The sequence below is a fragment of the Mastacembelus armatus genome, chromosome 22 (assembly GCF_900324485.2).
Source record: "Mastacembelus armatus chromosome 22, fMasArm1.2, whole genome shotgun sequence".
Lineage (NCBI taxonomy): Eukaryota > Metazoa > Chordata > Actinopteri > Synbranchiformes > Mastacembelidae > Mastacembelus > Mastacembelus armatus.
Window position 1 is genome coordinate 17,903,028 of NC_046654.1, and position 13,398 is coordinate 17,916,425.

Here is a 13,398-nt window from a genome sequence, read left to right on the forward strand (position 1 = left end):
CAAATTCAAACCTGCTGTCTCTGATAGGCTGAAAACATCTTCTCTATGTCCTTGAGGTCAAGAATCTTGAAAGCTCTAAGGTCATCAATGTCATTCCAGATGGTGCCATTGATCACATGCTGCAATGGGTAAAGGGACATAAGGGATTAATATTAAAACCTTGATTAACCTAAAAGATACTACAGTTTTGTCAATTTGCTATAACCATATAACCATACCAATACTGTCATATCAAAAATCCTCTCATCTCTAAACACTCTTTATGTTAAGTTAATTCTTTAAAAAAAGAAAAAAATATCTTACAAGTTGGAAAATCAAAGCTTTTATCAATAGAAAGTAGTTAGTTTAATTTAAATAATGTGGTAACACAGGCTGTCTGTGTTTTCTCACCTCTCCTAGTTTGGCCCAGTTGAAGGACTTCAGAGGATGAGAAGGCTGAGGGATGGACTTGGAACGCATGGTGGTCACTGAGTTAAAGGACGAGGGTATAGGTGGAGGTAGTGCTCCAAAAAGTGGTGGGGCTCCTGGTGGAGGAGGCGGGGCTCCAGGTGGTGGGGGAGGTGGGGGAGGTGGTGGGCAGCTGAATGGTAATGGAGGTGGTGGAGGAGGGAAGCCACCCATCATCGGTGGTGGAGGGGGAGCTACAGGGCCGCCAGGAGGTGGAGGTGGAGGTGGGAAAGAGATGCTGCCGCTCTATTAGAGAGGAAATGGACGTTAAAAAAATGTAAAATAACAAAAATAAATTAATTAATTAAATAAAACCAATAAAAAAATAAGTTATTATAGGTTTTAAATGACATTATAACTGATTGATCATGATAAGACTGGAAGTAGAGATAAAGAGTCAGCTTTTTGCAAAGTAGCCAACAACATATTCCAAACTCAGCAGTGCTTTGTTCAGAGTTTAAAATGTTTGTTGATTAGTAATTAGCTCCAAGGCGTATAATAATGTAAGTTAGGCTTGTTAAGCTATGACAGCTTTGGAGATGTTGCAAAGAAATGTTGACTTTTTTAGAAAAACAAAAACAACAAAACCCCCAAAAAAACAGCAGGGCTCACAGAAAAGTCACTGATGCGTGATGACAGGTCCAGGACTTGTTCCCTGGCTGAGCGCAGCTCCACACCCTCACGCTGTAGCTTGTCCTTCATCTTGTTCAGAGTCTTCATCATATCTTCCTTTTCCTGGGTCTTGGTTTCACACTCCCGCTCTTTCCTCTCTAGTTTAGCGAGCAGCTCTGCATGATCTAAAGATAAACATATAATGTAGAGTGACATATTAAAATACAAACGGGAAAAGGTAGATATAGTGAAGATGTAGTAACTCCTAGGCAAATATTTTAAAACATATTTCTAGACATAAAATTCATAATGCATTTTCTCTTTCAACCTGCAGAGTGCAGTGTGCCAAACCAGTCTTACCTCTCCTGAACTTCTCAGCCTGGTCTCGCCACTGTTTCACCTCATTCTCATTGACCAACCTGTAAAGTAGGGAGACAAAAATAAGCCCCAACACAACAACACACAGATAAACTAAGCACAACACTGGACAAAGTGCTTGCATATAATGGGCAACTGCATTCCAAACCGGTCATACTGCAGAAAAGTGATGATTTGATTGACAACCTGTTGATCACAGAAGTTCTGGACCATCTGCACCATTTGCAAGAGGAACTACATTAGCAGCACTGACTGGGTTGATGCAGGTTGCTCATTTAAGCTGCATAACAGCATTAGTGTCAAAGTAAATCCTGCAGCCTTGAAATGAAATAGTTAGGAAATAGTTATGAAAGAGTTATGAATTCTGGTACAGCAAGAGGCTTGGGGTTAAAAAGGGTTACACTAATTTTACAATAAAAAAAATGAAAACTAATAGTAAGAAATGAGTTTTTGATTATGAATCACTGAATAGAATGTTTAGAGAGATTAATTTAGATGACTAAGGACGGAAAGGTGAAACCTTGAGCATGGGTGGTAGCCGTAGCTAGAGTTGAGAGAACAGACATGTTTCAGTGTCACTAAGCACAGAGTATAAACACACAATAAAAAGGAGATTGAGAGAAGGAACTGGAACAGTGCTGAGGTATGACTTCAGTGAGGCAATGATTCACACTTAAAGGCTTGTAATCAATTCACACAAGGAAATCCATAGGGTGATTTAAAAACAAATTGGTCATTAATCAGGTTCAAGTGTTCTAAGTGCCTATGTTGGTGAACAGGACTGTCTGAACTTGATTACAAAGTCAGTACTGCTTTAATTACAACTCATTAAAACAAAAAGGCACAATCACTTTATTACTGACTTATAAATAAATATCTGTATACAGCTGTGGAAAAATGCACTAGGTAATTTTGAGCCAGGAACATGTGTGGGGAGTCAGAGTCGCTATGGTGACTGCAGACACAATGATTTTGTCTCCCAGTTGTTTTAACAATAATCTCTGAGATAGAATGTAATGTGTGCCCTTAAAGATCTGTGAAAAACATCCACTTTCCTGTCATATACTTTTTCACCTACAGTACACCAAGTGATTGCTTTGCTGCACCTAAACATGGCTGACTTGACCAGCCTGCCAGCTTAATGCGATTAGAGTAATTTCCTTTTGATCTCCAGCTTCTGCTTTTATGCCAGTTCACACATGGAGCATGGGCTTCCTCTTGTTCTGCCTGCAAACCCTTGCTGACAGCTTCACTTCACCCCACCTTCCTTTGCAATCACATTCTTCACTCCCATCACAACAGCTACAAGTGAAAAACAGATCGACTAAAAGAAGACTCAGATAACTGGTTCACTGTAAATGTGTCTGTGTTTTGAAACTCACGTACAACTCATAATATTACACTCTTTCATTGCCTTGATCATTATGAGATTGAAGTGCATAATGGTAAGACTTGTCTTTGACCTAAGGTGGAAATTATTTTTATTGGTGCATTAAGTTCTGGATTTTTCCCAGAAATGAGAGCGTGTTTACAGGTTCAGAGGCTACAGAGATGCTTTTAAAAAGATAAGAAGGAATCTCTGGAGGTAAAGTACACTTACAGTTAGCCAATCTTATAATGGTATGAATCAGACTATAATGTTTGCCTGGGTCACTTCTTAAAGCACAGTTTCATATGAAGATGAATAAATAAACAACTGAGATTCTACTTACATGCGAATAATGTTCTTAACACTGAAATTGTCCAGAGGGGCAATGTCAGGGTCCTCGCCCTTGTCGTCCTGTAGGATTATCTGCTGAAGGATCCGGTCTAAAAGCTGCCAATGCTGCAGGCTGCCACCACCACGCTTATCTGTATGTCGGTTCAAAGACACATATATTAAGGTAATCCCCATAAACCTCAAAAATAAAAAGTTAGCCTATGATTTGATGCACACTCTAGATATGATCAAAGTGCTTTCCAGCCTTTAGAGACATGAAAATTGAAAACTTGTCTTCAGCTACTCACAGGGCATTTGCAGGCAGTGTTGGAGGACTGAGAGGAGGTGGGGGTAGGCATCTGTGTGGCTCAGCTTCTTCTTGACCAGCTCAAACATGGCACTGGCACTCTTAGTGTCTACATGGATCTGTTAAGAAAAACATAGCTGATGCATGTATGATGATATAATGTTTGACAACTCTTATTTGAAAATTTTGAGCCACACAGTCTATAGAAGTAGTCTCTGATATAGTTTTACAACTAAATATGTCTGAGAGTAATCGTAGATCTTACTATATCAAATCTTTTGGCAAGCTCTGAGTCATCTTCATTTCGCACCATCTCAAAGAAGTCCAAATGCCTGGAGAGAGAAGTATTTAAATCCACAAAACACAAGGATGAAGTATTTATTTTCTTTTCTGTACCGCAAAATAATTGGGGAGCAAGATGATCATTTTTGGCTGAGTGCACTTAGGCCTCAATCTCACCTATCCAGAGTTGCGTTTTCATGCTGTCGGAGCTTGTCGATGACTGGCTGGATTCCTAACATCAGGAATTCGTACCTTAAGTGGAGGCGGAACTCCAGGTTGTCCTAGAAACAAAAGAGTCAAAAATATCCACAAGTGGCAGTAATGGGACAGGAGATACCTCAAATAGCGAGAGCACATTACTCCCAGAGAAATGTTAGCACATGATGCTGACCTCCCCTGCTCCAGCGTTGAGCACAGCATTGATGAAGGACATGATGGCTGTCTTCAGGTTGACTTCGTCTCTGTAGCGGCCTGTACTCTTGTCCAGTTCATTCAGCAGTGTCTAGTCGGTCAGGACAGATATGAGAGATAGTCAGCAAGTATGCTGTATTCAAAATATATTTCAGTGACCAAACTGTCAGATAACCATCAGGTCAGTGACAAAACAACATGTCACCAGAGTGATGTGGAATTGATGTGACAGCACTAAAGGGAACCAGTGAACACTGGGTCACTGTTCGTACTTCTCAGGCCCTTCCTTGTCTTTGACACTGACCCCCGACATACTTTAGCACCCTAATCATAACTCAAACCAACAATGAAAAGGCCTCATAAACTCTGAATCACTCTGCTCGTGTGGTGTTAGCCTGAGGTGGTATGATTTACCGCACAGCCCTGGGGGATGTGTGAGATGTGGCTTGTTGACTCAGTCCTGCTAGTCACACACACATACCCTGAACTCCATAACTCTGGATTTCCTCACCTGCCTTTAATATAGTGTGAGTGTTGACTTAACCTGACGCCAGCAGTTTGCAGCACTACAGCACGGGTCGCCAACTTATCAAAATGACCAGAGTTTGATTTATTTCAGCATTAGTCTCAAATATTAGGTCTGCCCTTTACCATAATTCCTCTCTCTGCCCTACATCTCCAGCAAGGTATCAGACATGATGTACAATTCAAAGAATTTGACAGCTGCCAGTAATACTTTTGAAAAAGTTGATTTCAGTCTCCCTCACCTGGAAGCGAGTCCTCTCAGCAGCGTATTTCTGGTAATGTGCCATGGCCTGCAGCACCTTCTTGTGTCCATCGGGCACCAGGCACACAGCCCCGAGAATCTCCAGCACCGCCACTTTAGTCTTTATGTTCTCTGTCCGCAGGCTCTGCGAGATGGTGTTGATGCTCTGCGGATGGGCCAGGACATGAGCACGGCCCTGCGAGTTGTTCATCAGAGCCTTGATACAGCCAATGACAGAGGTGTGGACACGACTCTCTGACGTCTCGTAGTCCATGCTGCGCAGGAAGTTAAGGAGGCAGGTGAGGCCATCCAGCTCAATAAAGCGTGTGACAAACCTGACAGGGCAGAGGAGGAAAAGAATCACAGATTTAGACAGCTACAACCTGAAGCAGGGATAATGCTGCTGACACCCCTATGACAGGGGTTATTTTCTCAGCTCTGACTCAGCTCAGCCAGAGCCAGGTACTCCCCATGATGATGCAACAGAACTTAATGTGTAAAATTGATGCCTGGACTAAACATTTCCACACCAATGAAGAAATTAAATTGTATGGAATTGATAGTAATGACTCAACAACCATATCTACAGCAAAAGCAACACCCAACAAAGAGCTACTTTATACACTTAACTTTAAAATTTCACACTCCAAGTATATCCAGGTACCTAAAGACAACTCTCATTAGATGAACTAATTATAAAACAGTGAGTGATTAACCTCTCTGGGATAGTAGTGGTCCTATTGAATAACAAGCAGAACATGTAAACACAGATGTCACATCTAGTGAACAGTGTGGACTGTTGTAAATGGCCTTCCTACTTAGATTCTTGATAGGCCTCATAAATGATTTCAAACAAACGAAGGCTTGTAAGGGGGACAAACAGTGGCAGAAGGAGGAGAGAGAGGAGAGAAGGAAAAACAGAGGAGAAGAAAAGGAGGATGGAGTCAGAAAATGAAAGGAACAGTGTAGAGGAACAGAGCGTGATAGTTGAGATTTATTGCTACTCATTGAAACAGATACATTGTTTTGGTGTCAGAAGATCCATCCCCTCACACTGCTGCCTTGGCACATCCAGGCATGGAAAAAACAAGCCAAAATTCAAATCATACAATCATCATCCTACAGTATACTCCTTCCCCTACACACATGATCAATGCCAGATTTTGTTAGTTAATCATTTTATGTCAGTGTCAAGTCTTTGGCCAGCAGAGACGCCAGCGGTAGCCTTATGCCTATCTGTGAAGCGTAGGGCCACTTCAGAGGGATGGAGGGCTCATACTGGAAGAGAAATTAAACTGAACATCCTTGTGATTAATGTATGGAAAGCCGAGGGTGAGAGATGTTGTTCTTGGAGTCTGGGTTCAAAGGGTGGCTAGGATTCAAGGCTTCACTCGCTGCCTGCTTCGCTCTGCTGGTTTGCTGACAGCTTGCCAGAAACAAATACGCATGCAATTGGACATACACGCACCCGTGGCTTGCACACAGACACACCACCACACCCCACAACCCAATGCATGTACAAACATACATGGCTCCATAAAGGACATTTAACAGTGACTGATCCTCTGTGTTGTTAACAAAACCCAGTAAGCTGACTTCCAGCTCTTCTGTACCCTCCTCTCCCATCTTTCATCTTCTCTCCAGTGAGCACTTGAAGCAAAAGCATCCCATCTCTTCTGACTTTGGACTCTCCCCTCGTCTGCTCTGATCCACTGACATTCATGCTCACCCGAGTGGCGTGCAGGCCTCTTTTCTTTTTGGAACAACTGCTGCATACTTGAAAACCCGCTGGGGTTGCATTCAAGACAGCAAGTACTTGACAACTGCTGCATACAATATGCGCTCAGGCAGGGTTGAACAATACTAACGCCAAGCCAACCGCACACAGACACACATTAAGTTCTTCAGTAAGACAAAAAGAAGAAATGAGGAATATAGCTTGGAATGGGATGAAACTAAAAAGTGACAGTAGAGCAAAGAATTACTGAAGTGTATGCTCAGATATGGCCAAGGATCACAGGTAATGTTAGGTTAGATTCACATCCACATTTAAATAAAGATATACAAACCCCTCTGTGTTAATAAATGCTAATCAGTGTTATAATTTCTACTGATCTGAAAACTGTAAGAGCTTTCAACTAGAGGCAGACACTATTCTAAATGAGCAGGACAGTGTGGAAAACTAATCCAGATGCTCACATTGAAATTCAGAAGTTCATTCTAACCAAATGGGTGTTTTTGAGGTTTTAGCTACAGAGGCAAAGCATTCTGCCTTTCTGAACTGTGGGTGACCCTTGTATGACAGACAGTTGGTCAACAGTTCACTCTTGCCTCAAAGCCCAACCACACAAACTTCTTGAAGTGCAACACATCGACACACATGCACAAACTCAAGCGATCATGCGTCCTCTTCCATCCTTTATTTAATCACCACGTTAACACTTAACGTTTTTCCAAACACATACGTGCATTCACACATGGCTATACAAAGGGCCAGAATGTGGACAAGGGAGCTTCTTCAGAGGTGCAGATAATAGATGACCAGGGCGTCTGTGATGTTTGGAAGAGAAGTCAAACGTCAGTATCACCATCATTCTCACTCTGTTAAATAGACCATGGAATGTGGAAATAATGACTCCTCTGGAAATAATGACTTCTGTGACTTTAGGATGAAGCCAGCAACACATATACACAGATATTAATCACACACCATTTCACCATTTCAGTAACACTGTCAGATTCAAGATAAACATCTGAAAAGAAAAAGGCCTGAAAGTGATGAAACTCAACCAGAAATATCCTTTTGTTTATAAAACCTGGTACCTACATTACCCACAATGCAACTCAACCATGGACAGTTTGGTCAGAGATTCAGGCATTTTATGCTAGTACTAATAGCCTAATAGCCCGACGGCTGCTAACCTTAAACAGAGATTGGATGTATACAGTAAGGGAAAAAAATTCAACTTCAACTTCACTACATCTTTTTCACCCTTCAATGCCATTCAAACCCTCACCCTTCCACCACCAGCAGACAGTACCTCTAAGTTTGTATTAACCCAACTGTTTTCAGAGCTCTCCATTTTCCCCTCAACTACTCAATGGTGAGAAATCTGTGCTCTGTGAGAGACAAAAACATTGCTCCATCCAAGACTCTTTAAACATATGATCCTCCACTACTCTACTGGTGCATTTGGTAATATTGGAAAAAACAGTTATAAAGTCCACTCTCTTTTAAATGGAACTTTTAAGAGATCCTGCAGAAAAATGTTTTGAAGGATAATATTTGTGTGTGGTGATGGCGAATCATCCAAAGGGTTACCGACAAGAGCAGGGAGAACCTCTGCAGTTGACTCAAGTCAATATTCTTGCTGGAAAAGATTTACAGAAACAATGTCCATGAGAGCTGTCCTGGGAAGCACTGCGATGCTTTATTGACATGAGTCTGGAACTGCAGTGCATTGTGGGCCAGAATGGCCTCAGTAACCTCTGGGAAACCTTCATTTCCTGCCCTCCTGCAGTGATAGGGATTGAGCGGCGTGATGTCTTAGATGAGAAAATGTGCAAACAGCACACTCATCAGCACAGACATCAGGGCAGGTGACTCAATAGGTCATTAGTGCTTATGTAAGTACACTTAATTGTGTAGTTAAAATACCATAGAGTTCCTACAAGAGCATGTAAATATTTTAGTACTTGGAAGCTAATTTGAAATGTACACCAGACTGTTCAGACTGGGTTTGACTACACAGTTGGCTGTAGCAGCTTGTGTGGCATGTTGGCCCTCACATGCCCACTTCAGCTAAGATTCCACTTTATGGGAGTAAACATACAACCCCAGCATGATGCTTCAAGCTCTATTTGACAGCTGGTAAACAAAGCAATAACTGCTGGCAGAGAAAATGAGGTAAAGCTGTAAATTTGAGTGAAAGAACAATTCTGAAAGTTTCTGAAATGTCGCCTTCTTATGGCTGTTTAGAATTAACCACATTTATATCTGACACAAGACATCTGGGCCATTAAATTCTTTAACGATTTTAACTATTAAACAATTTCTGGCAAATGGTGTATGAGGTACAGCATCACTCAGCTAGAATAAAGCTGCCTGCTGTTTCTGCTCAGTGACAGACACATTGTTTCACACAGTCCAGTTGTTCTGCCATGACATGTTGTGATTTAATTTGTGTTGTGCCAACATCAGATCACATCGCCTACATTACCCACAATGCTTTTACCATCAAATCACAGTCTGTGTTCCAGTGAAGCTAAAACCATAAAGCTAAAGCACTGCAACAGTTTGAAATAGTTTAGACTGAACATTCATTTGCAACCTCATTAATAAAATGAGTTTGGGGTGTTGAAGGATACGCACACTTTATAAATAAATAGTTTTGTAGTCTGTGTTAGTATCACTTTCCATATACACTAACATGCAAAAGAACACATGACCAAAGTATGTCATCTTTTCATTTCAGTGTTTAATAATCAGACTGTGACTGAAAGGGACAACAGTGGGTGTCTTGCTGACAGTGTGCCGCTTTTGTGTGCTATGTCTGGCACCCTGCACTCCCTCCATGTATTTGGGTCCTGTGGACCTGGAGAGCAGGCTGAGGGCACAAGGGCACCTCTTCACAACCAGACTCAGCTGTCTTTCAGAAATGCCAGATGGAAGGAGAGAGGGAGGGACGCCATTTCAGGTAAGTCATACAAAGCTGACCGGCACCACTATGTCTTACAAAAGGCTGCTGTATAAACAGTATCCATGCAGACAAAGGGAGACCTGCTAACCACATCACTGCTGCAGTCCTTGTCACCCTGTGAACAGCATGGGTGAAGGTGCATTACTAACCAATGCTCACTGAGCCATTAAAGCGGACTTTGATGTGGTAAATTAAAATAGTTCAACATAAATGGAGTAGTGAATGGATGAGAGAGAAAGAGAGTGGAACCTAAAAAAGACGTGAATATTTACCCAGGGTATTTGAAACTGTACTAGGTTAGTTACTCTCACATGCTGTTAGAATTCAACCAACAATTTTTTGATTAAACCATATTTACTGTTTTTACTGTTCAAACCTCAGGAGGCCACAGGTCTCATCACAATAAACATAGTAAGACAGATCTTGGAAAGCAAAACAGAGCATGGAAAAAAACCCCACCTGCAATTGACTCTCTATTTGATAGTGAGAATTTTAGCTTTTTGCTTCCTGCATATTGCATGAATTACTGTAATGGCAGGTAATGACAGAGCACTTGACTTTCTGTCTTTCCAGACTGAATGTGTAAAAGAGTCAGTTTTCATACTCAAGTTGCACAAGGCCCCATCTGGACTGGGTGAAGGACGTGTAGGTGATAAATCAGATTGAATTTTTCGAATATCGTTTGGTCATCATGTCTCTATGTGGCGTGTTCAAAAACAGGTGCGGAGTGGAGTGGATGTAGTTTTAAGTGATTTCAGTTTTTGATTTTTAATAAATTTGGAAAAAAAAAAAAAAAAAAAAAACTTCTTTCCCCCATGACCCTGGCTTTCAGGAAAAAGCGGGTATAGAAAATGGATGGATGGATGGAAAAACTTCTTTTCACTTTGTTATTGCGAGTTAGAGAGTGTAGGTTAATGGCCTAAAACAGCAAGTTTACCTATTTACCATTAAATCTCCACTAAACTATGCAAAGAGCAAAAGGCTCTAAATCCTTCTGACATTACTGGATATTTAAGACTTTTGAGGGTTTAGAAGAAGCAACAACCTTTCTAATGACTTCCTGCCTTGTGTCTAGACCCTAGAAGTTGCTTCTTACCAACCTTGTTCTCAGTTACAGTGATTTGGATACCACTGCATACAAACTAAATGCATATACACACTTGGCCTAAAAGTACACACACTTAACCCAGACTTGACCCCAGATGCTGAGGCTGTCCTGAGGTTATGTCACTCTGCACATTAGGTCTGTCACTTCACAGCTATGCTTGAGAAAACCACTGAAACTGGCACAGGCTGATGGACAGCTCCAAAGGAGCTGCTGATGGGAGAAGGGAGGCGGTTTTATTAGTAGGCTGTGCAATGTCCTTGAATGTTTCTTTGTTGCGATGACTGAGGCCTAACAGCTGCTGATGACCATGTTGAGGGAAGAGAATTGTGTTATATTTCAGTTGGAAGTAATTAAAAAGGCTCCTTTGCTGTGACAAAAGACAGACTATAGAAAATAAATCTCTTATGTGGAATTTTACATTCTATACATTATCAAGTCAAAATGTAGGAATGTATGATTAAAAATAATCAGGCAATGCAAGTCTCTATGCTGCAGCGGAGGAAATGGTCACAATGTAGTTAGAAAGACGCTCGGACTCACCTCATTGGCTGAGTCCGAAGTGCTGTCTTCAGATCTTCCACCACCTTGTTCCTCATTTCCATTTCTTCCTCATCAAAGGCGAACAGGGTCTGCATCTGCAGAAATAGTGACGAAATAAAGGTGGGACTTACTTGATAAACAACTGGCTGATATTGCTGAATGTTTGATTTATGCTTAAGTGTCATTAGACACATACAATGCAGCAGCCTCTGTTTCCCTCCTTTTTACAAGTCAATGTGTTTGTTTCAATCAGTCTTAGCAGCACTTATGATTAGAGCTGCATTGGTAAGCTAATGTTTCAGGCATTACAAGTCAAATAGATCCAATGTATCTTCCCCCCCTCAATGTCATTTTCCTTTTAAAGAACTGTCTGAAGCAATACAACATGCTAAAATAAGTCATGCAGACAATTAGTTCCAATCAAGCCTACAATAAAAATTGGGCAAATCATGAAAACACTTAGAGCAGCGGTAGTGTTAATGCATTTCTGCATCACTTAGAGGCTTCCTTCACTAACATCAAAGAGCTGCTGTGCTTCCATTAGTCAGGGCCACAGGGCTTCTGTTTAGCCTCTCCAGGTTTTTTCCACTGCAGCGCACTGCCAAGTTTTACTAAAGCTTCAAACAATGAGAGTTTCAACAGTGGGCTAAGCTACTCGCAGTGGATGCCCATTCATTTGCTTGGAAATATATTTGCTTAAATGTGTGAAATGTTTTCCAGCCCTTAAACCCATAAGAAAGATGTACAGGTCAATGTATGGTCCAAATATTGCTCAGTAAGAACTGACACTTTGGACAAACAGCACCCACCCAACCAAGTGAAGTCAGGCCATGTCTGACTACCTAACAACGGCTCTGCACTGTCCAGTGTGTGAGTGTTTAATCTAGAAACAATGCAGTCAAAACATCCATCATGTCAACTTAGCCTCAAGTCCAGATGGCTCAGGGAACCTGTGCCAAGAATGAAGGATTTGGCTTCTGTTTTTCTAAATGAATATGTTCATAGTAAATGGGAAGTTGGACACAACAAATGTCAAGGAGAGTGAACGATTTTGTTGTGCTGTGAGCCAGTTCTCAGTACTGAGTCTAGCCAAGTGGCTCCTTCCTTCATCTGCTATTTGTAAGCTCAGTCTAACCTGTGGCCAACATGCACATAAGGATTCTATTATAGCTGGTTGGTAAACCAACAGAAGGTACTCCCTAAATTCTTATTATGGGAAGTGCCCCCCAGAGCCAGAACTATACCCTCAAGCTAGTCAGTGTGTCGTTAACTGAGTGAGTGATGAGTGCAGATCATCAAAACCTTAATTTGGACCATGTGCATCACCAATGTGCCAAGTAAAAAAAAGTATTTGTTCAATATAAATGAAGGCCAACAACATTATTTTAACTCAGTCCTGCAACGTCAGACAGAGTTTTACTAGAGCTGCAGAGATAGGAGAAAGGTTTTGGTGTTATTTTAATACAGAACACCAAATGTAAACTAAGAAACAGATAGAATGTTGTTGGTGTTGGTTCCATAGTTGATGAGTTGTGTGTGTGAAACACTAATGAAAAGCTGACAATGTATAACTTTATAATGTATATAGGTTTTAAAGATGTACATAAGCCAAAATTGGTTTCAATTAGAGAATCTTAAGAAATGAAGTCAATTTACAGCAGCCTACTAAATGGAATAGGTTTATGACATTTGTTAATGCCAGTTTGCCTTATTTTATGGTTGAGAATTTGCAAAAATGCAAAAGCTAAGTTCTGGCATGTAAGAAGCCCTCCATCTTGTTTCTCTGTTGGGTCTCCTTTTCTGTCGATCTATAGAAACTCTGATCCACGTGGGAACTCTGGAGCTCAACACACTAGCCTGGGCCCAGCAGGGGCTACAGAAATTCTTGTCAGAGTCACATAGGCATTTGAGTTATCATTCTGTGGCGGACAAACAACCTCAGGGTTCTGACATGCTTTTATGAATGAACATCGAGATGCTGGTTGAAGGCTACTGTAATCTCTCTGGGCAGCAAAGGGAAAATGAGCTCATCCAATAACTCAGCTACTGTGAAAGGGCTGTCCCTGGTGAGCTCGCCTGAGAGCCAAGCCATGAAGTCATGGATGAGCAGAGCACCTCCAAACTTCAAAACACTGTCTTGTCGAGATT

At 41.3% G+C, this 13,398-nt stretch overlaps 1 protein-coding gene across 4 annotated transcripts in view; it reads right to left on the minus strand.

Annotated features, from left to right (window-relative positions):
• daam2 (dishevelled associated activator of morphogenesis 2) overlaps positions 1 to 13,398 on the minus strand; it is a 78,588-nt gene that overhangs the window by 15,626 nt on the left and 49,564 nt on the right. For all 4 annotated transcript variants that reach the window (XM_026314629.1, XM_026314553.1, XM_026314467.1 and 1 more), the window contains 11 exons: positions 11,251 to 11,345; positions 4,904 to 5,237; positions 4,117 to 4,227; positions 3,903 to 4,006; positions 3,709 to 3,775; positions 3,445 to 3,562; positions 3,150 to 3,288; positions 1,420 to 1,478; positions 1,060 to 1,244; positions 391 to 693; positions 12 to 119 (listed from right to left, as the gene is read on the minus strand). In XM_026314629.1, coding sequence (XP_026170414.1) covers positions 12 to 119; positions 391 to 693; positions 1,060 to 1,244; positions 1,420 to 1,478; positions 3,150 to 3,288; positions 3,445 to 3,562; positions 3,709 to 3,775; positions 3,903 to 4,006; positions 4,117 to 4,227; positions 4,904 to 5,237; positions 11,251 to 11,345 — 1,623 coding nt within the window. The remainder of the gene's footprint in view (positions 1 to 11; positions 120 to 390; positions 694 to 1,059; positions 1,245 to 1,419; positions 1,479 to 3,149; positions 3,289 to 3,444; positions 3,563 to 3,708; positions 3,776 to 3,902; positions 4,007 to 4,116; positions 4,228 to 4,903; positions 5,238 to 11,250; positions 11,346 to 13,398) is intronic.